The 25346-nt window shown below is 42.4% G+C and overlaps 1 protein-coding gene across 1 annotated transcript in view; it reads right to left on the reverse strand.

Moving 5' to 3' along the window:
- Window positions 1–25346, reverse strand: part of LOC144495328 (ras-specific guanine nucleotide-releasing factor 2-like) — a 206754-nt gene that overhangs the window by 11972 nt on the left and 169436 nt on the right. The window contains exons 17-21 of the mRNA XM_078215430.1: window positions 21751–21859; window positions 10224–10336; window positions 6564–6624; window positions 4255–4358; window positions 1947–2031 (exon numbers count right to left, since the gene is read on the reverse strand). Of these exons, the coding sequence (XP_078071556.1) occupies window positions 1947–2031; window positions 4255–4358; window positions 6564–6624; window positions 10224–10336; window positions 21751–21859 (472 nt within the window). The remainder of the gene's footprint in view (window positions 1–1946; window positions 2032–4254; window positions 4359–6563; window positions 6625–10223; window positions 10337–21750; window positions 21860–25346) is intronic.

A 25346-nucleotide genomic window follows, 5' to 3' on the forward strand; every position in this document is an offset into this window, starting at 1 on the left:
ATGTGAGGAGGGGGGAAAATACAGAGAACGACTGATTTGCAGCTTTGAAGGAATAAGAAAGGACGATAGGTTTCCATCAGTAAGTCAGAGCAGTAAAATAAAAGTGAACAGATGCAACGGTTATTCATTTTGATTCTATTTAATAGCAGCATCCAAGATCATTTATTTTTAAATGTTATACTTACAATATTTCCAACTCTCCTGTGGATTTTTGTGATAAAATAATAAATAAACTGTAGACAAATTATTCCCAAATATATGTCCAGCATATATAAGAAAATTAAATGTTACTGTATGTCTGAGTGAATTGCAGGTTGTCATTAACAGGTCAAACTACAGCAATTTAAGAATTCCCGGTCTACAACATGGCACCGAAATTACACTGAGCATACTATTCCATTTAAAACAAATGGGATAACGCCGCCATGAAAAAACTGGAGTCAGGAATTTCACAGTTGTTACCCCTAAGCATAATTTTGGGATCTATGGGCTGGATCTGCCAGGCCCCATGGACAGAGGGTTGGAGGCAGGGAAGTCAGGCAAACAGGTGAAGACATGCAGAAGCTTCTGCACACATTCGCACCTCAGGGGCGGGCTTGAAACCAGATCGGCTGCTCATTCCACAGAGGTGGACAGCCAATTAATCCAAGGATGTCCACACTTTGGGGGGGGGGGGGGGGCGGGGCGGGGGGAGGCGGGCTGGAGTGGGGGGGAATTGTAGGGAGCAGCTATGTCTGGGAGCTGGCAGTGCGATCAAGGCAGCCTGTATAGGTATGCCTGTGGGCTATCAGAATACGGTCTCCATGCCCCGATGATTGAGCTGTAGGGATAAAAGGCTATCGCCCAAATGTTAATAGTTCTGCGGAGCTGCGTGAGGCTCCATGTTGAAGCACCCTTGTGCTCTCTTCCCTATTTCAGTAGCACCCACCTCTCCCAATGGGCCTGTCAGTCTGACATCGCTGTCCACCCTGTTGAAGAGGCAAGCGTGGAGTAGGCCAATTAGAAGGCAACCTCCTGGAGGTTGCGCTAGTGAGTGTTCTGTCAACATGGGTGGCCTCAGGTCCCCCATATGGGCTCACTGTTGGGGTCCTGGCACTCACGCTAAACTCCAGCCCTGTGTGTTTCTAATGTGTTTTTCCGGAGTCTTCCTCATGATTCCATTGATAGAGTAGGAGGATAAATATTTGGGTAAACTTGGATTTGAGAGCTCAACACATTTTGTTAGGTTGGCTTGAAATGTTGTGTTCTAATCAAAGTGTCCTGAATTAGCTTACTTTACAAATCTCCAAATTATACAAAATTCCGGTGGCTTGGATCTGGGCTACACCCGCCCATTAAAATGTGCAAACATGCTGTTACTTAGGATATTTAGCATAAAAATGGCATCCATACAAATCCATACCTAGAATCTCCTCTACAGAGGAATGTTTTGTTTATTATTTACTTTTGAAGTAACAACTTGTCTGTTAATTGACAATGTAAGATCCCCGCTGGTCCTATGTTGGTTGGAGGAGACAGGATTACGTTAAAACAGCACAACACCTAATAAATCACAGTGCTCTGCTCCAGATCTCTCTGAAGGGCTACCATTTATTTGATCAAATTTGTTTTGAAAATATGATGAGAAAATAACTGGATAATAAATATGTGCTATCAAATACAAGTGACGTAGACGGGAATAAAAATTCAAATTTCATGTAAAAATGTTTTGTAGGAGACACCAAATATTTTGGATGTAACAGCCGCAGGACTTTTCTCTATTAAAAGCCAAAACACTATTAGGAAAAATAGAAATGTATTGCAATCTGACTAAACTATTGTGACAGAAAATACTGTGAAAATGTCACATCCAACATTGGCGTTTTGTATCTGTCCCTTTATCTCACATCAGTATTTATAATTGAAATTAAACATTTTTAAAAACATGGACACCTATAGTTACTTACGTCATTAAAATGCTGGCTCGTCTTCATGATGTATGGCGTCCGTTCATTTTTATCAAGTTTCATCCATCCCTGACCGAGGAACTCCCTGAAAGAAAGTTTTCAATTTTCTGAGACTGCTCATGCTCCACTTGGCCTTTTCCTCGCAATTCTATATATTCACGCGGCCTCTACAATGTTGGATCAACCCTTTCACCATCAAGTGAATGCTGCTCAGAGGGAACTTTGTCAGTGCACAAAGATCTAAAGTTCATTTCATCAACAGAAAGAGGATGATAGATGGGATCACCACATCACCTCCTCTCCAATTGAGAAGAGAATTTGTGAATATGAACTGAAAAAAAAACTACAGTGAAGACTGACGCAGAGAATACCTCAGTTCAACAGTCACAGAGAACATACAAACATATGAAATAAGAGCAGAATGAGGTCATTCAGCCCCTCGATGCCTGCTCTGCCATTCAATCATGGTTTATCTGTTTGTGGTTCATGTTCCACATTCCCACCTTCCCCCAATAACCTTTGATTCCCTTGTCAAACAAGAATCTATCAACCTCCTTAAGTCACCCACTTCCACCGCCTTCTGAGGCAGAGTCCCAAAGTTGCACAAGCCTCAGAAAAAAATTAAATCTTCTCATCGCTGTCCTTTAAGGGTGACCTCTAATTTTATAACAGCTCCCCGTAGCTCTGGACTCACCTACAAGAGGAAACATTCTTTCCACATCCACCTTGGCAATACCGTTTGGTAACATAATTCAATCAAGTCACCCCTCGCTCTTCTGAACTCCAGCGGAAACAACTCCACCTGCCTAGCCTCTTCTGACTGCCTCCAATGCATTTGCCTCCTTCTTTAAATATGGAGACCAAAACTGCGCACAGTATTCAAAATGTGGGGCCGATTCTCCCAAAAAAATTCTAAGTATCAAATTTGTGTAAAAACTGGAGTAACTCCCGTTGTTTATTTAGCGGGATTTTCAAAATATATCTCCCGCACTCTGAGCACTGCAGAGCGAGATTCACATTGAAAATCCGGGGGTGGGACCTATTCCCGCTGGAGAGGCCGGCAGCATCGTGCTGAGCAGGCCACTGCACATGTGCTGATCTGTCAGAGCGGAGATCGGCGCATACACAGTGGCTCTGCATTGCTGGCCTCCTGATCACTGGGCAGCACAGCAATCCCCACATCACCGCTCCTCCAAACCCCTCCGTCGCCACCCCCCCCCTCCCACCCCGATCGCTGCCCTGCCAGACCCCTCCAGACCAGCACCAGTGTTCCCCCCACCCAGCCCACCTCGATCTCCCTGATCCCTCCCCTCTAACTGCAGTTCCCCCCCCCCGCAACCCTGATGTCCTCTCAACCACACCTCCCTCCACCTGGATGACTGGCCCTGATCACCTCCTCCATCTCTCTGCCCACGATCCCAATGCAGAGTGGCAGCAGGATTCCCCCACCCCCACTGATCTCCCCCCATAGGCCCCGCACCCACAATAGGCCCCACCCCCTCTCTGGCCCCACCCCCTTGACACTGCTCGATGCCCGGTGGGCAGTGTCAAGGTGTCCCTTGGGCATTGCCACTTTGCTCCTTGGGCCAGCGCCAGGGGACCAGGCTGGCACTGCCAGGCTGGCAATTCTCAGGGGGGCACCCCCCCCCCCCTTACTCCTGAGCTCCTGGGAGGACCTCTATGGCCTCTGTTCACTCCAATGGGTTGGCCGCCTGTTCCCCATTTGTGGGGAGCTGTTGTAAACCTCGCTGGTGGAACCACTGCTAGAGCAGCACAACCGGCTGGGAGGATCGCCCCCATGGTCTCACTAATGCTCTGTATAACTGAAACATAACATCCTTACATTTACTGTTCAAAAAAAGCCAACTGCTCCAAGATATAGGCCCTCCCTCACAGCCCAACAATTTCCGTATAAAAATGTAATGTGAGGAGACCTTCTCTCTGGCTACTGACTATAGATAAATATTTTACAAGAGGACAGAAGAATCCTGAAAATATGTTATAGGGTCATAGAATTTTGCAGCACAAGAAGAGGCCATTCAGCCCATTATGTCTGTGCTGGCCATCACGCACCTATCTATCCTAATTCCATTTTCGGATGCTGCGGCATTTCAGGTGCTCATCTAATTGCTTCTTAAATGCTGTGAGGGTCCCCACCTCTACCACCCTTTTAGGGAGTGAGTTCCAGTTCAGCTCAAATTAACCTTTCTTGCATTGTATCTTGGAGCTGTCAACATTTATAGGATGTATCCTGAGATATAGGTTGTGACCAAAAGAAAAACCTTTTCCAAGACAAATGTAAACTCACTCATATGGTATGCTTCTGAAAACTATATGATCAAGAAGCGTTAACTGCTCTGCTATTTCCATAACTGATAATGTCTCGAAGGATTCCATCCTGGGGCCATCTGTCTGTAAAGAATCACATCATGTGGTAGATTAGGAACAAGAAAGGAAATGTCATATCCTCTGGATTAAATTACAGGATTTTTGATTTTGAGATTTTGCTCAGTGGGAATCTTTAATACAAATTGTGCCAATTAAATCAGTGGACAGACAAGGTTCGAAAATAATAACCAGAAACTCAGTTCATTAAAGAGCCACTCAATAGGAATGGACCACAAAGTAACAGGAAAAGCGATAAGACTATGATTCCTTCTGTATCTTTGGCTCAGTGGCAACTCTGGAGAAACTGAATTTCTCTAATTAATTTGCTTCTTTGAAATAATATTGTGGACACATCAAAATCACAAGCACTTTCTAACAAAACTAAAAGACTACTTGCAGCTTATGGCTAATTCTGCAATTTCTAATTAATAAACTCTATCCACTTTGGACTGTCATTAGCTTTATAAAGATACTGACAGAACCCAGCCAGGGTTAAGCATTGAAGTGAGCTTGACGCATCAACCTTGAACCAGTGAAAAAGACCTGAGATATCCTGGAAACACATGTGGAAAAAACAGTTCTCTTTTGGCAACGTGCTAATAACAAGTAAGTGCTCCGAGACATGGTTGGCATGGTCCTGGCAATCAGGGGTGCTATAGCACCTCTATAGCACCATGCCAGATCCATTAGGAACTGAACTAAAACTGCCTTAATTTTACAGTCAGCGGATAGAAGAAACTTACATGCCATCAGTCTAGGCTGGAATTATACAGGGCCTGGGTTTAATCTAGCACATTGTGGTGGGAAAAAGGTGGCCAGACCCAATTCGTCATGGGAGAAACCCAGCATCAGTCTCCCAGTGGTGGCAAAACCTCCCCCAGTTAGGGTGGAAGGGGGTAACATGGGATTCCCGGTCCCAAGTGGCAGGATGTGAATTAGGCTCATTATTGAGCCAATTGACACCCTGTGTCCATCACAATTTAGTCATATCTTAGCAATTAAAGGAGGCTGCATGGGCCTTCCAGTGCCTCCCGAAGTTCACCCAGCAAACCTGGCTGGGTGGGATGCCTCATAGTCAGGCCTCAGGAAGAGGGACTGAAAGACACCTTCCTGCCTTTGCTTCCAATCCCCTGTGCCTCCCCTCCCCCAACCGCATCCTGCCCACATCAAAGAACAAAGAACAGTACAGCACAGGAACAGGCCCTTCGGCCCTCCAAGCCTGTGCTGATCACGTTGTCCTATCTAGACCAACCACTTGTCTCCCTCTACTCCCTGTCTGTTTATGTGTCTATCAGATAAGTCTTAAATGTCGCTAACGTATCTGCCTCAACCACCTCACTTGGCAGTGCATTCCAGGCCACCACCACCCTTGGTGTAAAAAATTTCCCCAGACATCTCCACTGTAACTTTCTCCCTTTACCTTGCACTTGTGCCCCCTTGTAATTCTTATTTCTGCCTTAGGAAAAAGTTTCCAACTGTTCACCTTTTTTATGACAATTATGTAATAAGTATTTTGTTCTTTAAATATCTTTTAACTAATAAGACACTAGATCTGGGCTCCCATGATGATCCTGGACCTCTGGTGCTAACCAATTTCCACCACTCTCGCTGGCACTGCTGGCATGAGGAGCTACCAGCCTGAGATTGGCCAGCAGTTCTCGATGTGCGAGACTTCCACCACTGGGAACCTCAATTGCAGGAAGGCCCGATGGTGGCCACTTAAGTGCCTGAAGAGCACTTGATTCCGTCAGGCCTCCCTCATGGAACTGACAGGGCTTCCCTGCCTGTTCTCTGACCAGTGGGTGAGACTCCCATCAGTCTGGCTAAGTCGTCAAGGTGAGAGACCTGTATCCAGCTCATTGTGTAATCTGTATTCCCTACAAATGCTGTGAACAAAAGTCCTCTATACATTGCTCAGACCTCACCTAAGTAAATAACGATCTCCCTGTTTACAATTACAACTTCAATTAGCAATATATGAATTTATGAAGATGAAATCATAAGTCAATCATGATTGTAACATTGCCTCGTGTCTTGTTGGTTAAAAGATATTTAAAGAACAAAATATTTATTACATAATTATCATAAAAAAGCTCACAAGGAAGTGGCATTGAAAAGTTAGTTTATTTTTAATGATTTATTAATTGGCAATGACGCTGTATTCTTGCTGCTATTAAACTGAATCATTTCATAAAGTGGGAGACTTAGGAGGGTTTATTTGATACTCACCAACTGTATTAAAACTTCCATCCGCAGCTGTGGATCATCCAACTCATCTTGTGAAAGCGCACTGACAGAGAGTTTAATATAAATTAGAATGGTGTACATCATGGAGACCGGCAACACAGCCAAATCACTTCACTGAACTGCTAAGACATTTGGAGTCATCGTTATATAGAACAGATTAATTAACCTGCAGTGTTTGGAGCTGCTGGCAGCCTTTGGCAGATGCAAATAAACTGGACTGCTGCAAATCCTCTGAAGTGTAGACAGTTTTATGCTGACTGTAATAACCCACTGTAAGACTCAGTTTCTAACCGTGGAGCGGCACGGTGGCACAGTGGTTAGCACTGTTGCCTCACAGCGCCAGTGACCTGGGTTCGATTCCTGTCTTGGGCCACTGTCTGTGTGGAGTTTGCACAATCTTCCCGTTTCTGCGTGGGTTTCCTCCGGGTGCTCTGGTTTCCTCCCACAATCTGAAAGACGTGCTAGTTAGGTGCATTGACCCGAACAGGCGCTGGAGTGCGGCGACTAGGGAATACCACAGTAACTCATTGCAGTGTTAATGTAAGTCTTACTTGTGACTAATAAATAAACTTTATGTTAATATTATGCAATTTTTGGCTGCATTGGATTGACACCATTGTGATGTTATCAAGTTATTTTGGTTGTGTTCTGACATCAAAATGGCTGTGTAAATTGTGAGGTAACCTTGGCTGTGACTTCCAGAAACACTAGATGGTGCCTCATACTGCTTAGGTTTTGTTACAACAAAACTCATTTGTCTAGAGTTCCTTTAACAAAATAAAACATCCCCCGGCACTTCACAGGAATTTCATGAAGCAAAATTTGACACCAAACCACATAAGGGGACATTAGGGTCGATGACCAAAAGCTTGGTCAAAGAGATAGGTTTTAAGGGGTTTTGAAGGAAGAAAGAGAGGTAGAGAAGTGAAAGCCTATGCAGGGGGAATTCCAGAGCTTAGAGCTTTGGGAACAAAACACACCAACACAAATGGTAGAGTGATTAAACTTGGGAATGCTCAAGAGGCCAGAATTAGAAGAGGACAGATATCTCAAAGCATTGTGGGGCTGGGGGAGACTACAGAGATTAATAGGGTCAAGGTCATGGATGGATTTAAAATCAAAAATAAACATTTTAAAATCAAGGGTCTGCTTGCCCAGGAACAAATGTAGATCAGCGAGCACAGGGGCAATGGGTGAACAAGACATGGTGCAAATTTGGAGCTAGGCAACATTAGTTTTGGACAGCTTCAAGTTTATGGGGGGTAGAATGTGGGAGGCCAGCCATGAATAAGGTTAGAATAATCTGGAGGTTACAAAGGTGTGGGCAAGGATTTCAGCAGCAGGCACAGAGTTGGGTGATGTTACAGGAACAGAAATAGGCAGTTTTAACCATGGTGCAGACAAAATCTCATCGTGGGGTCAAATCTCATAGCAGAGTTTTGAATAGTCTGGTTTAGACTCAGATATTTGTGAGAAAGACGGATGGAGTTGGCGGCTAGGAAATGGAGTTTGTGGTGAGGCCAGAAATTCTAGTCTTCCCAATATTTAACTGGAGAAAATTTCTGCTTATCTATCTAGGACTGGTGAAACAGATCTCGTGGAGTACAACGAAGGTAGTCCGCTTGCCTTAGCTAATAGATGCAATATGTTATATTCTTGAAGATGGCGGCACTACCACCTATGGTCTCTTAACATTGAAAATAAAGTAATGGGGAGCAGAGATCTGAGCACATATCCTCAGAGCTTCTTATTGGGGCAAAGCACCACCTGCAGTTTGATTCCAGACTTGTCAATTGCCATTGGCCCTAATTTTTACTGGTCTGAACACTGAGCAACATGAGTCAGTCGTGTTGTTAGATGTTTCTGATTATCACTGCTGTAAATAGGAACAATTGTTAAATGTAAATTAAGTATCCTTCTGGTGTACAATTCCTCATAAGGTTGCTCTTTAAAAATACCCCATTTCTTTCTAACTTTGGGTTTTATTAGTGACTTCATGTTTGAATCCTAATCTTTCAGTATTTTTCCCTCCATTCACCCTAAACTGTCATTGTAACTGGAACTTAATTCCACTATTCCCACCTCACCTCATTTAGCCTCATGGGTCTAACATTATTATTGATACACTGCTCCTGCCTCCCTTCTGATAGGAGGCCATGGAATGTTAGAGTACAGAAACAGGCCAGCCTCTTGAATCTCCATACAAGCAATCAAGTTGAATGTTGATCTTATGCTTGCTCCCCAAACCCTGTCAGAAGCATCTACAAGGGCTGCCAGTTGCAGAAGCGGTCTCCAAGACAAGTCCACCTCAGTGCTCCAAGATTTTTAAGAAAAAGAATAAAATAACAACACTCTAGCCCTCGCCTGTCACCCCCACCTCATACATGTCCCATGCCCTATCCCCCACCCACCCCCATGGCCCCTCCATGCTCTCTATGGCAACCTACATGACTCTACCCAACTCCAAGGCATTTCATATAAGCTTGACCAATTTATACTCATCAAACTATCCCATTGCCCTTTATATCCCATGCCAACTTATTGCCACCTCATTCCAACTCATACACCCCATACATCACCCTTTGCTTTTACACCCTTCATGCTATCTCGGGCGGACTTCAGGAGCCATGGTAAGATCAAATGAAATAAAGTTATATGTCTATTACAGGCATAACTCTTTTAAAACATTCTCATTCATAAAAGCCCATTCAATACATTTAAACTCATTCAGCTACTTAATTCTCTATGAAAGCAAAGTTTTCATTCAAGTACCTTTATATAAACAGGTGTTTGTATTCATAGACACACATCAAAGGCTTTATAATGACTTGGAGCTGTCAATCAAATTGTGAACTGACACACACATCACGCTGTGATAATTATAAGTTGTAGAATCTGTCATGCAGCACAAATCCTATTGTGATAACCTTCAGGGTTATGTCAACACACGAATGAAACTGCCAGCAGTGACTTTTTTGACACTGCCAACAAATTTATTTTTATTTAAAGGACAAGGGATTTATTTACCTTGAAAATTTGTCAGTTCCACAGAGCTTATTCACTTTTCCCATACATTCATGACTACTTCTATCAGTCCCAAAGGCGCCTTACCTCGCTTCCATCTCCCAAAGGGTACCTTACCTTTCGCAAAGGGGTACCTGGATCTATCCAAAAAGGTACCCTAACTCTGCAATCAACTTTTCAATGTTCAGCTGCCTCTGTGAACCATGGTATGTACAAAGAACAAACCATTCCACTGCCCCCCCCCCCCCCCCCCCCCCGGCAAAAATGGTGGATGATCATTTCTGGGGCAAGTTTTGCAGATTCGGGGTTCATGTGCCATTTTGGCTAAGCTGGAGACACTTTCCATCCTCACAAAAATTCAGGCCAATGCTTCCAAATACAAAAGGCCTTTAGAGTAGTGATATTTTGAATTTTTAAGCAAGTTCAAGTGGTAAATATATTACAAGAAATTATTAGGGGAATTAGGGGTTATGGGGAACAGGCGGGTAAGTGGAACTGATTCGCTTCAGATCAGCCATGATCTTGTTGAATGGCGGGGCAGGCTCGAAGGGCCAGATGGCCTACTCCTGCTCCTATTTCTTATGTTCTTATGTTCTTAGCATGGCATAAAAATATCACCTTAAAATGTTGGCTGTGGCTTTCCTTTCTTGGGGCAGCAGATCGTGGTCACGCATCACTTCCTCTAACAGATTTACAATGTTTGACTTCAGTTCACTGTTCATCTCAAAATCCTGAACAATTAGAAAATAATAAACTGATTAGTATTCATGGGTGAGTGTCTACATTTTGCCAATAAATCCCCTCATATGAAAAGCACTTGATAGTTTTATCCTTGAAAGCACTGCCTCACACTCAATTACTTCTCAGAGTTGAAGAGGAAGGTTCATATTTATTAAAGTATTTTAATAAGACCCATGCAATCCATTATTAAGAACATTTTTTCCTCTCAGCATAGTGCACATCTAATCATCAAGAACAAACTTTGCCAACCTTTCCCAGACTTAAAGCATAGAACAAGAAAATGTGGCTCAGTTATCTGGCTTGCTCCTTTCAAAGGACAATGTGTGTACACATCTCTCCTAATTTCACCGTGATCATTAGAATTGCAGGATATCTATCTGTCCCTATTTCTCTAATATTCAAATATCTTATGCTGATCCACCAGTTATGTACATCTAGTTTTTTTTTCACTTTAGATTTCCATAATTCAAATATTATGTCCTTTTATCTCCAATATTTAGTTACATGTTACATTTACTGAGCTTTCCGACAGCACAAGAATAATTATATTCTATCAAAATCTCAGTTCACATTCAATGGTGTGGGTGATATGATGCCCCAGTGGTTGGTTGTCTGTTTTCTATGCTACGGAGTGCTAAGACCTGGAGCATACAAAATTCTCCATGTGCTCGGAATCATGGTCCAGACGTCTTTAAGGAAGTGCAGCTGGTCCACCAATTGTATGCTGGGCTTTTGCAAATATCAATAGTAATGTACATATAGGTCTTAAACAGCTTTCCATTAGTTAAGTGTCTTTACAATTAGATTTAGCATGAGAAAATTATTCCCTTCAAGCAAAAGCTTAGGGTTAGGAAGCTTAGGAGTGATCTTGAAGAGGTCCATAAAATAATGAGGGGCATAGATCAGCTAGATAGTCAACATCTTTTCCCAAAAGTAGGGGAGTCTAAAACTCGAGGGCATAGGTTTAAGGTAAGAGAGGAGAGATACAAAAGGGTCCAGAGGGGTAATTTTTTCACAGAGTGGTGAGTGTCTGGAACAAGCTGCCAGAGGTCGTAATAGAAGCGGGTACAATTTTGTCTTTTAAAAAGCACTTAGACAGTTACATGGGTAGGATAGGTATAGATGGATATGGGCCAAATGTGGACAATTGGGACTAGCTTAATGGTGAAAACTGGCTGGCATGGACAAGTTGGGCCGATGGGCCTGTTTCCATGCTGTAAACCTCAATGACTCTATGGGCCTGATTTTACCATCAAGTTGCACCTGTTTTCGGGCACTTGGTAAAGTGGGACGTGATCTGCGCCCGCCTCCGCGCCCGTTCCCCCTTTACCAATGTTGGAAAATGGCCACCATCTGGACCGTGCCCAAAACGGGCGTGACGTCAAGTTAAATACATTTGCATGTACTTAAATTGACTTACCGGCACTCCCCCCCCCTTACCACCACTTTCGCCCGTCCGATCGGAGCTGCAGTGTTTCGGGCATGTTAAGCTCCACCCACAGGCTTCTGCAGTGCAATTCAGAATCGCTGATTTTTTTTCAGGCAAAGTATGTATGGGGGCGCCTGAGAACGGGTCTAAAAGTCAGATCTGAACACTCCCAGATTCAAGTCCGTCCAGCACTTAGAATTAAAATGGTAAAATCGGGCCCTATGACTCTAAAAGATACATTACTTTATCTTTAGTATATGCTTACAAATTTACTGTTTTGCTGTGGTTGAGCAACGCAATGTAAAAATATTTGGAGATTCTTAAAGCTGCAGAACATTTGCTCTCCTTATGGACATACAGTACTTTTCTATTTTGAGGTTTGAAGAAGGAATACCAGAAGGGGCATGACAGGCACTTACACCTTAGATGTTCCAATAGAATTCAGACTTATGCTTTTACTATATATTGTTATGAACCCCGCTGATATTCAATGCGAAGGCATCCCAAAACCCAGAAAGGAAAGAAGGGAAACTTGGAACTCCGGTTTTTAAGTAGTTATTTTTTGCAATTTGGAAAAAATAGAGAATAGAGACGAAACCTGGTAAGGAAAGGCGTCAGTCTGGTAAATTATTCAAAGAACAAAACATTTATTAAATTTTAAAACACACAAGAGAGGCAACAATTAAGACCAACATTTACAATTAATTGCAGTAATGGTTATCAAGACAGTATGCTTACCTTACCTCCCAATCCAAATCTATCTAATTCCCTAAACTCAAAGAATACACCTTCCCCGAAACAACATCCCATAGGTTTTAACACTATAAGCCAAATCCAGCAAATAATTACCACATAGGACCTGTAGCTTTCTTTTGGGATCGTTTTTAGATTCGAGTAGAACCTATGGATCTCACACTGACGGGCTTCTTCTGCTTTCGTTCTGTATAACAGTTTGTTTCTTCTGAAAGAGCTCTGCTTTACAACTAGGCATGATCGAGGTCCCTAAACTGCTGTATCCACTTTGCTTAACAAAGTATCGTTTTCACCCTGCTACTAAGCTAATCTGCATCTCAGAAGTCCTCAGTGCAGCTAAATCCCTATCAGTTTCTTTTTCATCCAATTCTTTACTTTTCATTTCATTCCAACTTCCTAACAATATACAGGGCCAAGCTATCTATTCTGGACATGGCCAAAGATACCTGTGCAGGATTTGATGATTCTCACCTAAAGGCATAACAAAGGTATACATGTTTCACACCTCTTGTATCACAGGGATGGCTCTCAGTAGCCATGTCATTTACAGATCACATCTTGACTTTTGGCTAAGATCAAGTGTATCAATATCATGCACTTGGTTGAAGTCATGAGGTTACACTGAGGCTTCATTTGAAGCAGTTTTTTAAAGTGGCATCTAGGCCTTTTGGCTAAGATGCAAATGAGATCAAGCCTTGGAAAAGGTGCAATGCCTGCTCCAATCAGCTTGGATCATGTAGATCAAGCCCAAGACAGGAAGTGGGAAGCCTGTCTTGTCAGCTTGGATCTGGAATGTCTCACTCGCTGAGACTTTGAATTAGACTTTGATTGGATTGAATTGGATGTAAACAAAAAAAAACTTGTGTGGAAGACTCTTTCTAAGCTCCTATGGGATATTTATTTCATGTTTCATGAAATAAATATGATCTTAGAATCTTAGAATTCTAAGATCATATTTATTTCATGTTTCTCAAGCTTAACTAAATGAATGCAGGTCACTGGTACATTGTTTGCCAGGGACAGTGACACAAAGCTTGTGCATGAATGCCCATTTATTTGGCAGCTCCCATGCTTCTTTCAACCTCCAGCAGACAAAAGTGCAAGCAGCTTCATCAAGAACAAACTTTGCCAACTTTTCCCAGACTTAAAGACAAGTATAGAACAAGAAAATGTGGCTCAGTTATCTGGCTTGCTCCTTTCAAAGGACAATGTTTCTACACATCTATCCTAAAACTCTACAAAGTTTTGCCTTGATCACTAGAATTAGGGGATAGAATAGGGTATCTATCTGTACCTATTTCTCTCATATTCAAACAGCTCATGCTGATCAATCAGTTATGTACATCTAGTTTTCTTCACTTCAGATTTCCATAATTCAAAAATTATGTCCTTTTATCTCCAATATTTAGCTACAAGTTACATTTACTGAGCTTTCCGACAGCACAAGAATAATTATATTTTTGAAGAACTGCAAAGCATGTGGGGATAGCTGCTCAGAGCCCACACACCTGGAGTACAGTTGTTGCTTACAAAACCAATGTGTAACGCAAGAGCTGAGGGCACCTGTGTCTTACTTGACCATACCACTGACATCCTCAAGCAGCGATTAAAGCCCTTTTCCCTCCTTCAATACGTTGCTTAAAATCTACCATTTTTTGTTACCAAGCTTCTGGTCATTTGGCCCAAAATCTCCTTATGTGGCTCGGTGTTAGGTTTTGGAATATTTCTATGAAGTGTCTTGGGACATTTTATCAGATGGTTTTTAAATACAAGTTGTTGCTAGGGTAATAATTTCCGATAAAGTAGTGAGGCCATGGTGCCCTAATGCAGAAAGAGACGCTTTTCCTCCCCTCACTGTAGCACCATTCCAATGAGAGCTTCATTTTAACCATACTGATTGAACCATTAAAGCCCTGACTGGCTGCAAAAGCAAACGCTACCAAAAGATGGCACTGTAAATGCTGACATTAAAGACAGACATATTCTTACAATTCCCTGTTAAATCCCAAACACTATAACAAGTTTTAAACAATGCTGGTATTTTTCATCATCCGGGTTTTGCATCGTGCACCAGATTTTCACACAACCTAACATCCCAAACAATCAATAAATTACATAATTGGCTTTTCAGAGTGACATGGAAGATTTGTCTCAGGACTTTTCTTTTTGTTTCCTTTCCTCCTAACTTCCACCACTCCTCTGCCGCATAGAACATAAGAATTAGGTGCAGGGATAGGCAATTCAGCCCCTCGAGCCTGCACCGCCATTCAATACTATCATGGCTGATCTCATCTAGGCCTCAACTCCACTTTCTTGCCCATTCTCCATAACCCTTCAAGCCACTACTAATTAAAACTCAGTCTATCTCCTCCTTAAGTTTACTCAATCTCCCGGCATCCATCACACTCTGGGGTAGTGAATTCCACAGATTCACAACTCTTGGAGAGAAGTAGTTTCTCCTCATCTCTGTTTTAAATCTGCTACCCCTTAATTTTAAACTATGACCTCTTGTTCTAGATTGCCCTACAAGAGGAACCATCTGCTCTATGTCTACTCTGTCAATACCTTTTATTATCTATATACCTCAGTTAGATCTCCTCTCATTCTTCTAAACTTCAGGAAATATAGTTCTAAATTGCTCAACCTCTCTTCATAAGACAAACCCCTCATTTCTGGAATCAACCTAATGAACCTACTCTGAACTGCCTCTGCTGCCAATAACTCCTTCCTCAAATAAGGGGACCAAAACTGTACACAGTACTCCAGGTGTGGTCTCATCAATTCCTTGTACAGTTGCAGCAACACTTCTTAATTTTATACTCTGTTTCTTTAGCTATAAATGCCAAAATTCTATTTGCTTTTTTTAATACCTGCTGTACTTGCATACCAATTTTCTGCAACTCCTGCATGAGGACACTCAGGTGCCTCTGCACTGAAGCACCCCGATGTCTCTCTCTATTTAGATAATAAGTTGCCTTTACATGTTTCTGACCAAATGGATAGCCTCTCGCTCATCCGTGTTAAACTCCATCTGCCACATTTTGGCCCACTCACCTACCTATCTATATTGATTTGTAAATGTCTTGTTTCCTCATTGCAACTTACTATCTCAGCTTTTTTTTTTATTTATTAGTGTCACAAGTAGGCTTAAATTAACACTGTAATGAAGTTACTGTGAAAATTCATCTGTAAATTTGGCTATAGTGCCTCTTTCTCTGTGTCCAAATCATTGATATAGATTGTTGGGCCCGAGGACCAAACCCTGTGGCACCTACTAGTTACATCTTGCCAACCAGAAAAAGACCCATTTATCCCAACTCTCTGCCTTCTGTCAGTTAGTAAGAAGTCTCACAACACCAGGTTAAAGTCCAACAGGTTTATTTGGCAGCACTGTTGAACTTTAACCTGGTGTTGTGAGACTTCTTACTGTGCTTACCCCAGTCCAACGCCAGCATCTCCACATTCTGTCAGTTAGCCAGTCTTCTATCCAAGCTAATAAATTACCCCTAACCTCATGTGATCTTACCTTATGTGTTAACCTTCTGTGTGGCACCTTATCAAATGCCTTCCTAAAGTCCAGATATACTATATCTACAGATTCCTCATTATCCACTTGGCTTGTTACAACTTCAGAGAACTCAAGTAAATTAGTCAAACATGATTTACCCTTCATAAAACCATGCTGACTCTGATGGATTGCGTTTTGGCTTTCCAAATATCCTGTTATTACTTCCTTAATAATGGATTCTAATAATTTCCCTACAACAGACATTAAATTAACTGGTCTATAGTTTCCTACTTTCTGCCTTCCTCCCTTTTGGAATAAGGGCATTACATTAGTATTTTTCCAATGCACTGGAACATTAGCTGTTCTGTCTGGATACAATACACATCTCTTTAACCTGTGTTGAATGCTCCCTCCACCCACATTGTCCGTACATTTAAGACCTGGCTGGCTGTAGAGATTTGCATTCTAATCAGTATTCTGTAATTTGATTTCTGTGTCTGTTTGCACTGTTTGAGAACAGATAACCACTCCATCTGACGAAGGAGCAGTGCTCCGAAAGCTTATGGTATTTGTTACCAAATAAACCTGTTGGACTTTAACCTGGTGTTGTGAGACTTCTTACTGACATTATCTGGATCCAGGGAATTTCCCACATCCAGAGACTTTTGGAATCCAGGGAATTTTGGAAACAATGGATCCACTATCACCGCTGTTTCTTCCTTTAATACTCTAGGATGTAAGCCGTCAGGCCCTGGGGACTTGTCTGTCTTCAATCTTAATAGTTTGTTGAGTACTATTTCACTATTGATGATGATTTTTCTGAGTTCCTCCTTTTCTATTACCTCTGCATTATCTGTGACCATCGGGATGGTACCAATGTACTTTACCATGAAAACTGAGGTAAAATTTTGATTTAATATCTCCACCATTTCTGTGTTCCTCACTATTAACTCCCCGGTCTCATCTTCCAAGGGATCAACATTCATTTTAGCTACTCTCTTCTCTTTTATATACTTATAGAACTGCTTTTGCTGTCTTTTTTTATATTTTGTGCAAGTTTTCTTTTACCTTTGTACTTTTCATTACATTTTTAGTTACCCTTTGTTGATCTTTAAAAGTTTCCCAACTATCCTTGTTCTACCTATGTCATTGGTACCTACGTGGACCATGACAACTGGATCTTTACCCTCCCATTCCAAGTTCCTCAGCAGCCCAGATGGGATATCCCGAACCCTGGCACCAGTTAGGCAACACAACCTATGGATCTCTCAATCCTGGTCACAGAGAACAGTGTCTATGCCCCTAACTATACTATACCCGATTATGACTACATTTCTCTTCTCTCCTCCCAATTGAATGGCTCCCTGAACCACGGTGTTGTGTTCAGTTTGTTCATCCTCCCTACAGCCCCCCGCTCTCAGCCAAACAGGAAGCAAGAATCTTGAATCTGTTTGACAAGGACAAGGCTGGAGACTCCTGCAACCCTACCTCCTGGATCTCTCTACCTTCCTCACTCACAGTCACAGCCTCCTATCCCTGGGCAAATTCAAGGTAGTTAATCCAAGGAGTGTATCTGCCTCCTGAAACACAGCATCCAGGTACCTCTCCTCCTCCCTGATGTGTCGCAGTGTCCGAAGCTCAGGCTCCAGTTCATCAACTCTGAGCCACAGTTCCTTGAGCAACCAACACTTACTACAGATGTGTTCATTAGGAACCACAATGGGATCCACCTGCTCCCACATCATGCAGGTACAACACATCACCTGGCACTCCACCCCTATTTTATTCAATTAGTTTTTAATTTGTTTTTTAAAAACTGTTTTTTAGCTACTTGATCTGTCAGATATTTCTCCTCATTACCTTTCATCTGAAAGCAACTTAGAACACTGGCTAGTACATTCACCAACTGATAAACCACAGGGCTTTGAGGCCAATACAGAAGTAGAAACACAGAAAATTGGCAGCACAAAGGAAGTCATTCAGTCCATTGTGTCTGTGTCTCCTGAAAAGGAGCAATTCAGCTTAATTCCACCTCGCAGCTCTTGGTCTGTATCTCTGTCGGCTTTATGTGCATGTCCATGTATTTGTTCAAATGTGGTGAGGCTTTCTACCTCTGACTATGTTTCAGACAGTGAGTTCCAGATCCTCACCACTTTCTGGGTCAAAGGTTTATTCTCAAAGCCTCTCTACTTCTTCCATCGAATACTTGAAACTTCTGTCCCCTGGTTAACGACCTTTCTGTTAAGGGATATTAGTCTTTCCCATCCACTCTTTCTTGACACCACATACATTTTAATCCCTCAATTAAATGTCTCCTCAACATCCTCTGTACCAAAGAAAACAACCCCAGCCTATCCAACCTTTCCCTGGAGTTAATATTCTCTATTCCTGGCAACATTGTCATAAATCTCCTCTGAACTCTCGCCAGTGCAATCACATTCTTTCTGTAATGTGATGACTGGAACTGGACACAGTACTCTAGCTGATGCCTAAAGTATGGGTATCCATTGATTTCTAGTCAGATGGCTGTTACATATGTTAGATTCCTCTACAATGATTTGTGTAATCCTTAAGATCATTAATAATTCACTAACATTTGATCCGTGCATGCCAGCTCTTAAAAAGCAGCCTTGTCATTCAAGATTTAAAGAGGATAAGTGGCAAGCAATGTGGCAGAGGCTGTGATCCACTTACTTCAACGTTTAACATGCGCTCACCCAAAAATACTGTTAGACCTACCTCATAGAATCAACAGTGCAGAAGGAGGCCATTTGGCCCATTGAGTCTGCACTGACAACAATCCCACCCAGGTGCTATCCCCGTAACCTCACATATTTACTCTTCTAGTCCCCAGAACACTAAGGAGCAACTTATGATGGCCAATCAACCTAATCTGCACATCTTTAGAGCGTGGGAGGAAACCGGAGCACCTGGAGGAAACCCACGCAGACATGAGGAGAACATGCAGACTCCACATAGTCACCCAAGGCCAGAATCGAACCCAGGCCCTTGGCGCTGTGAGGCAGCAGTGCTAACCACTGTGCCACCATGCCACCTCACACATACTGTAACCAATAGAAAAGGCACTCAGCACCTTGGTCTATGAGAACAAGGAAAATACCATTAAAAGCTATAAACTTTGTTGCTCATAAGATCAATGCTCATTTCAGTTTACTGAAAGTTATTTGCTTCAACGGTTTTTCGTAGACCTTTTACATGTGACGAACAATATCAAAATCGATCCCATTGTTAAAGTCGGACATCATCAGTATTTTTCTTCAATTCTTAATTCCTTTATAATCTGATTGGATCACAGCAATGAGAAAGGTTGAGAGTATACTAACGCCACAAGGTATTGTCAAATTGTCAGAAATATTTACATGCTCACAGAACAGATCTGACATATTTGCCCTAAAGTTTCAGGCAATTACAATATTCTGCTGTGGATTTTGAGTACCCACCATACAAGTGGCTGTCAAAGTCTTGTTCAAACAAACCAACAGCGCGGCTAATTAATCTGATTCAGTCAGAGGCTTGGTTAGCATTCTAGAATAATAAACATAATCCCTTGAGGATTTTAATACAGGATAGATACTACCTTGCCCCTTCTCTTATTTTTTTAGTCATCAGAAGGCAAAGAAACTTCAAATATTGCAAGGCTGGGAAAAATGCATAATTTATGTAGAATGTTATCCATCGGTCAATTTGAAAGCAGTACATATATCTAAAATGCATCATTAAGATACATTCTTTTTTTTTCATAGTGAAACAACTAATTCCCTCCTTCTGACATTACTTTTGAGAGCAGGAACTGTAGGGGGCACACTGGAGCATTTTTCTCCAATGACCCGAGCACCCTGCACTTTGTGTGTCAATGTAGACACTTTGACACAATACTCGCAGTGTAACTGACAAGTGAACCGGGTAAATTGACCCTTTTGATTTTGGGCTGGTGCCAAAATTATGAAGTTGCCTTTTCTCTTTACTGCATGATTTTTGCAGCATTTTCTGGTTTTGTGATGGAGTGATGCTATTTTACTTGTGGCACTGTGGTTAGCACTGCTGCCTCACAGCGCCAGGGATTCAGGTTCCATTCTGGCCTTGAGTGACTGTCTGTGTGGAGTTTGTATGTTCGCCCAGTGTCTGTATGGGTTTCCTCCGGATGCTCTGGTTTTCTCCCACACTCTAAAGATGTGCAGGCTAGGTGGATTGGCCATGTTAGATTGCCCCTTGGTGTCCAAAGATGTCTAGGTAGGTGGATAAGCCATGGAAAGTGTGCGGCATTATGGGGATAGGGTGGAGGGGATGGCCTGGGTGGAATGCTCTTTCGGAGAGTTGGTGCAGATTCGAGGGGCCAGATGGCCAGAGTCACTGGAAATGCAAAACAGGCAAAAACAGCTTGGTTGCCTGTTTTACAACCATTGTGAATCCTCTGTTCCATTGAAGGCAATTTGTTCTTTTCTGTTTTGTGCCAATTAAATTTTGCTTTAATAATGTACCAAACTTTTTGTACAAGGGGCATTTAGTAGGAATTTGCCATCATGTATATTGTGCCCTAAGGCAGATCCTCTGCTCATTGTCTGCAGATGCTTCACCTTGAGCCATTTTCTTGTCAGTGTTTTGTCAGTCATGGTTTTCCATTGCTTTCCATTCTCAGGGACAGGATGAGGAAGCAGAGCCCAACTCTACCTCAGCCAGAATCGGAATCAAACCCATATCTTTGATGTTATTCTGAACCGCACATGAGCTGTTCAGCCAACTCAGCTAACCAGATGTCTGCATGTTAGGAATTTATAGGAGCATTATAAAGAGCTATTGTGCTCACTTTCAGCCAAGTGTTTAATATTGGCATAACTAGCATTAATACCCAGGGCATACCAAAATCAATAGGGTTCTCCAAGAGGTGCAGTATCTGAATATGAACATGTTACTACTGGTCAGGGCTGCCTTGCATTTGGAGCAGTCAACTCATTTAAATACTTTGATGCACCAGATGAGTAGGACATGGCATGTTGAGAATGTTGGGCTTCCCGTGGCATGCCTCAAACTACTTTCTACTCACACTTGGGTTTGCCACTGACAACAAAAGGATTTTTGTGCAGTACCATAGAATCCTACAGTGCAGAAGGAGGCCATTTGGCCCATCGAGTCTGCACCGATCACAATCCCACCCAGACCCTATCCCCATAACCCCCTGTATTTACTCTAGCTAGTTCCCCTGACAATAGGGTCAATTTAGCATGGCCAATCACACATCTTTGGACTGTGGGAGGAAACCAGAGCACCCGGAGGAAACCCACGCAGGCACGGGGAGAATGTGCAAACTCCACACAGACAGTGACCTGAGGCCAGAATTGAACCCGGGTCCTTGTGCTGTGAGGCAGCAGTGCTAACCACTGTGGTTATTTATTTATTTTATTTTATCAATTTATTTATTCTAACTATACAAACATGTTTTCACCATGAGTACATGGTTACCTTGTTCACAGCTGAAATTAAATGAGTTATTAGTCCAAAAATCCATAACATTATAAATACACTGGAGTAAGCAGCATTTCAGATTTTGATTAATCCCCATTGTAATTCACTGCAAAAAACAATTTGCATATTTCACTGTTCAAAAAAATACATATGGGAAATAGATTATTTACTGATAACAGGAGTTATTTGAATTCACGTTACATTCACTATTCGAAGGGTTAAAAATTCTCTACCTGAGAGTGCTTGGAAACCCAGTGTCGAAGGACATTCAAAACACGGTTTGTAGCTGCCCTACGTATAATAAATTCTTTGTCACACATGCGGTCTGAGTTGTTAAATCCTACAAAAAGGGGAAAAAAAGGACAGTTTTAGCATGACACAAAAGAACGATAAATTGTTGTCTTTTTTACGTTATCAGTATAATGCCAGAAACAATCCCTCAGAAAAGTTTAGGTCCACAAACAGCCTCTGACTAGCACACATTAATAAGTGCGGAGGGAGGGAAACCAGTGGAGTTGTGTCCAGTAACAAAAGCAAACTTCTGTAATGTCCCCCAAACTGACTATCCATTCAAAGTCAAGTTTGAGAAGAAAGGACGTGAAATCAATATACAGGTCGAGTAGCCTTTATCTGAAAACCAAACACATCCAAAAACAAAACATGTTATATATTTAAGTGGTTGCTTGATTGCTTTAAGAAGCAGATCACATGACTTGATCATTAGGTCATTGGGTGCTTTACAGGCTTCTGTCTTAGTTTCAGTTTCTATTCTGTACAGAAAATATCTCTTTCAATAAACCTGTTGGGTGTTACTTTGAATTCACGTGTGCAAACCACATATTTTCTTTTTGTTTAAAACATAGTTAGGACATTACAAAACATTCTTTTGAATGGACCCTAATGTGAGCCAACACAAACTCACCTATCTTTTGCACAGGAAGTCTGTGTCCCAAGCTCTCACGAACCTTGTCAACCAGATCAGACTTTTCGCGTGGGATGTCTGTGACCTGAGCTGACTGGAACCTCCTGACCAGATCAGACCTTTCGCGCAGGAAGTCTAGTTATTTGCCTGAACTGATTTTTGTGGTTATTTATTGTTTTTATTCCATTGTGAACATGTCAAAAAGACCATCAGATACCCTTAAGGGTAACAGTGAGAAAAGGAAAAGGAAGCATAATTCATTATCAATTGCTAAATGGTGTTGTTGCAGAGACCTGACATCTGTGAGGCAACCGAATGGGGTGGGGGTCACCAACATATACAATTAATGAAGCAGAAAGACCAATTGTTGAAATTTTATATTGAAAGTTATTCAAAAAAGTTAATGAATAATAGAAAAACTTTGCATTGGTTGAAAAATGATGAGCATGATCGTGTTCTGATGGAGTGGATTCGTCAATGCAGGAGTGAAAGCTGATTGGACCATTGATCAGACAGCAAGCCAAGATCTACCTCGAAGAACTGAGGGCACAATTGTCCCATTGTGAGACTAAGGCCAGAATTTTACCACCCTGCCCACCACAGGAACCACAGCGAGCAAGGCCGTAACATCCCGCCCTAAGTGTCATGGTGGGAGCGAGAATGTGGAGTGTTTCCTACTGCAGCATCCAGCGGGAAAACATGCCACATCTTCCATCCCTGACCTCAATAATTATGCTCACGAGTGTTTCAGTGGTAGGGCGGGCTTTGGGTGGCATGTAGTCCACTATTCTATCTGGGTGCCATATTGAAAAGACGACGAACATCACTGACCCACCATAGAGGAAAGCAGATGAAGTGCCTGAAAGTTAAGATAAATCTCCGAGAGCATTCTGAGACTGGAAGATGGACCCCCTCAAGGACACCGAATCTGAAAGGTCGACCTACAGGTGCTCCCCCGTCCCATTGCTGTGGTGTTCCAGGGTTGCTGATGACCTCCATCCCGAACTCCGGAGACAGCCCCAGTGATTATTCAGGGGAGTCCCAACATCTGCACGGCAAGTTGGTTCGAAACGTGTTTCACACCGATGTGGTTTTCCGCTGGCACTGCGGGGTATTTGGTCCGAAGGGATCGGACCTTCTTTTTGAAAGTTTGTGGCAATAAAACATCTGCAGACCACGATGCTGCTGAAAGATCTGCTGATGTGTTTGCTAAGCTAATTTCAGACCAAAGTCTTTCACCTGACCAAATTTACAGCACTAACAAAACAAATCTGTACTGATGGCACAGCCCTCGAAAAATGCTAGCAACAGCTGAGGGGAGAGCACCAATGGGTGTTAAGGATGACAACAATAGGTTGACCGTCCTTGGTTCTATCAATGTGGCTGGCACACACTAGTGTAAATTGGCTGTAATTGGGAAGAGCAAATGTCCCAGGTGCTTCAAGGGTATTTGGACATAAATTGCTCAGTACTGTACCAATAAGAGAGCCTGGGTAATCAGGGACTTATTTTGTGATTGTCTGTAATAAGGCAGATAGATTTTCCATTTGATGAACCCCATATATTTCTTCTGATGACACAATGGTCCAGAAATATCTGAAACAAAAATGACGCGGTCACAATACCAGCCATTACTAAAGCAAAACAATAACCCTGGCAATCTGTGGTGAAGACTAGGGGTGGGATTTTCCAGCCTCTCCTGCCAATGGGATCTTCCTGTCCCACCAAAGGCGGGCCTTCCAGCACTGAAATTTGCAGCTTATGGGAATGAAGGATGGAACCCTGGAGATCGGCAGGGTCGCCTGGAGGGCGATAATCCTCTGCACTGTCAGAGCATGTTGTGGCCACCCTTCCCACAGCATGTGCTGACCTGATGGCACCTGTGTGCCAATGGCTGCATCAACCTCTGAGCCCTTCTTCTGTGCCCAACCATATTTCTTGGAGTAGTTATGACCGGCTCCCTGCCACTCTGCTGGTCTGCCCTGACCCAGCATATAACCCCTGCGCTCCCTATCAAACTCCCAAAATAGCACTCAACGAGCTCTCAATGCGTTCTTTCAAAACCTTAATTGCAGTTTTTTAACAGTTTAGGCACATTCTAAAGGCCGCCCTCCTCTCAGTCTGGGGAAACTCACTGGCAACAAGAACGGTAATGGGGAAACTGGCAATGCCAGCTGCACTGACACTTTCATCACCCTAGGGGATTTTCATGGTAACTTCGTTGCAGTGTTAATGTAAGCCTACTTGTGACACTAATAAATAAACTAAACTAAACTAAACCAGCTGTCCCCTTTCCCAGTCTGCTGAAGAGGTGTTGATGTGACAGAGTCTTGCAAGAGGTATGACATGTTGACATGTGGGCATCATCAAAATTATGTTTTCTCTTTACAATCTTTTCACTGCTTATTGTCTAGCTTGGTGTAGTATAATTGTTTAATGATGAGAGTTATGCTATTATCTTCCTGTCTGCACCTTGTCACATGAAGTTTTTAAAATGGTAAAATACAAGCTGAATAACAATTCAAGAACAATAAATAAAATGCTTCCCTCTAAAGGCCTCCGTTTGTGCTGTGGCACCGAACCGAGCAATTCAAAGGAAATTGAGAAGTTGTAAATTGCTGTCATGTTTTGTTCCTGTTGTACAATCTGGCAGAGCAGATAGTGAGAGAAAGTTTCCAGCCATCACTGCATCCAGGATTTCAGATGAACAAATCCATCGTTAGATGCAAATGCTGTGAGTAGGTGCTTGTCAGAACTTGTGGAACTGAGTCAAAATCATGAGGCGCCTGGACAGAGTAGATAGGGACAAACTGTTCCCACTCGTGAAAGGATTGAGTACAAGTGAGCACGGATTTAGGGAATTAACTGGCAAAAGAAGCAATGGTGATGCGAGGAGAAACATTTTCA

Source organism: Mustelus asterias, chromosome 6 (assembly GCF_964213995.1).
Source record: "Mustelus asterias chromosome 6, sMusAst1.hap1.1, whole genome shotgun sequence".
In the NCBI taxonomy this organism is placed as follows: domain Eukaryota; kingdom Metazoa; phylum Chordata; class Chondrichthyes; order Carcharhiniformes; family Triakidae; genus Mustelus; species Mustelus asterias.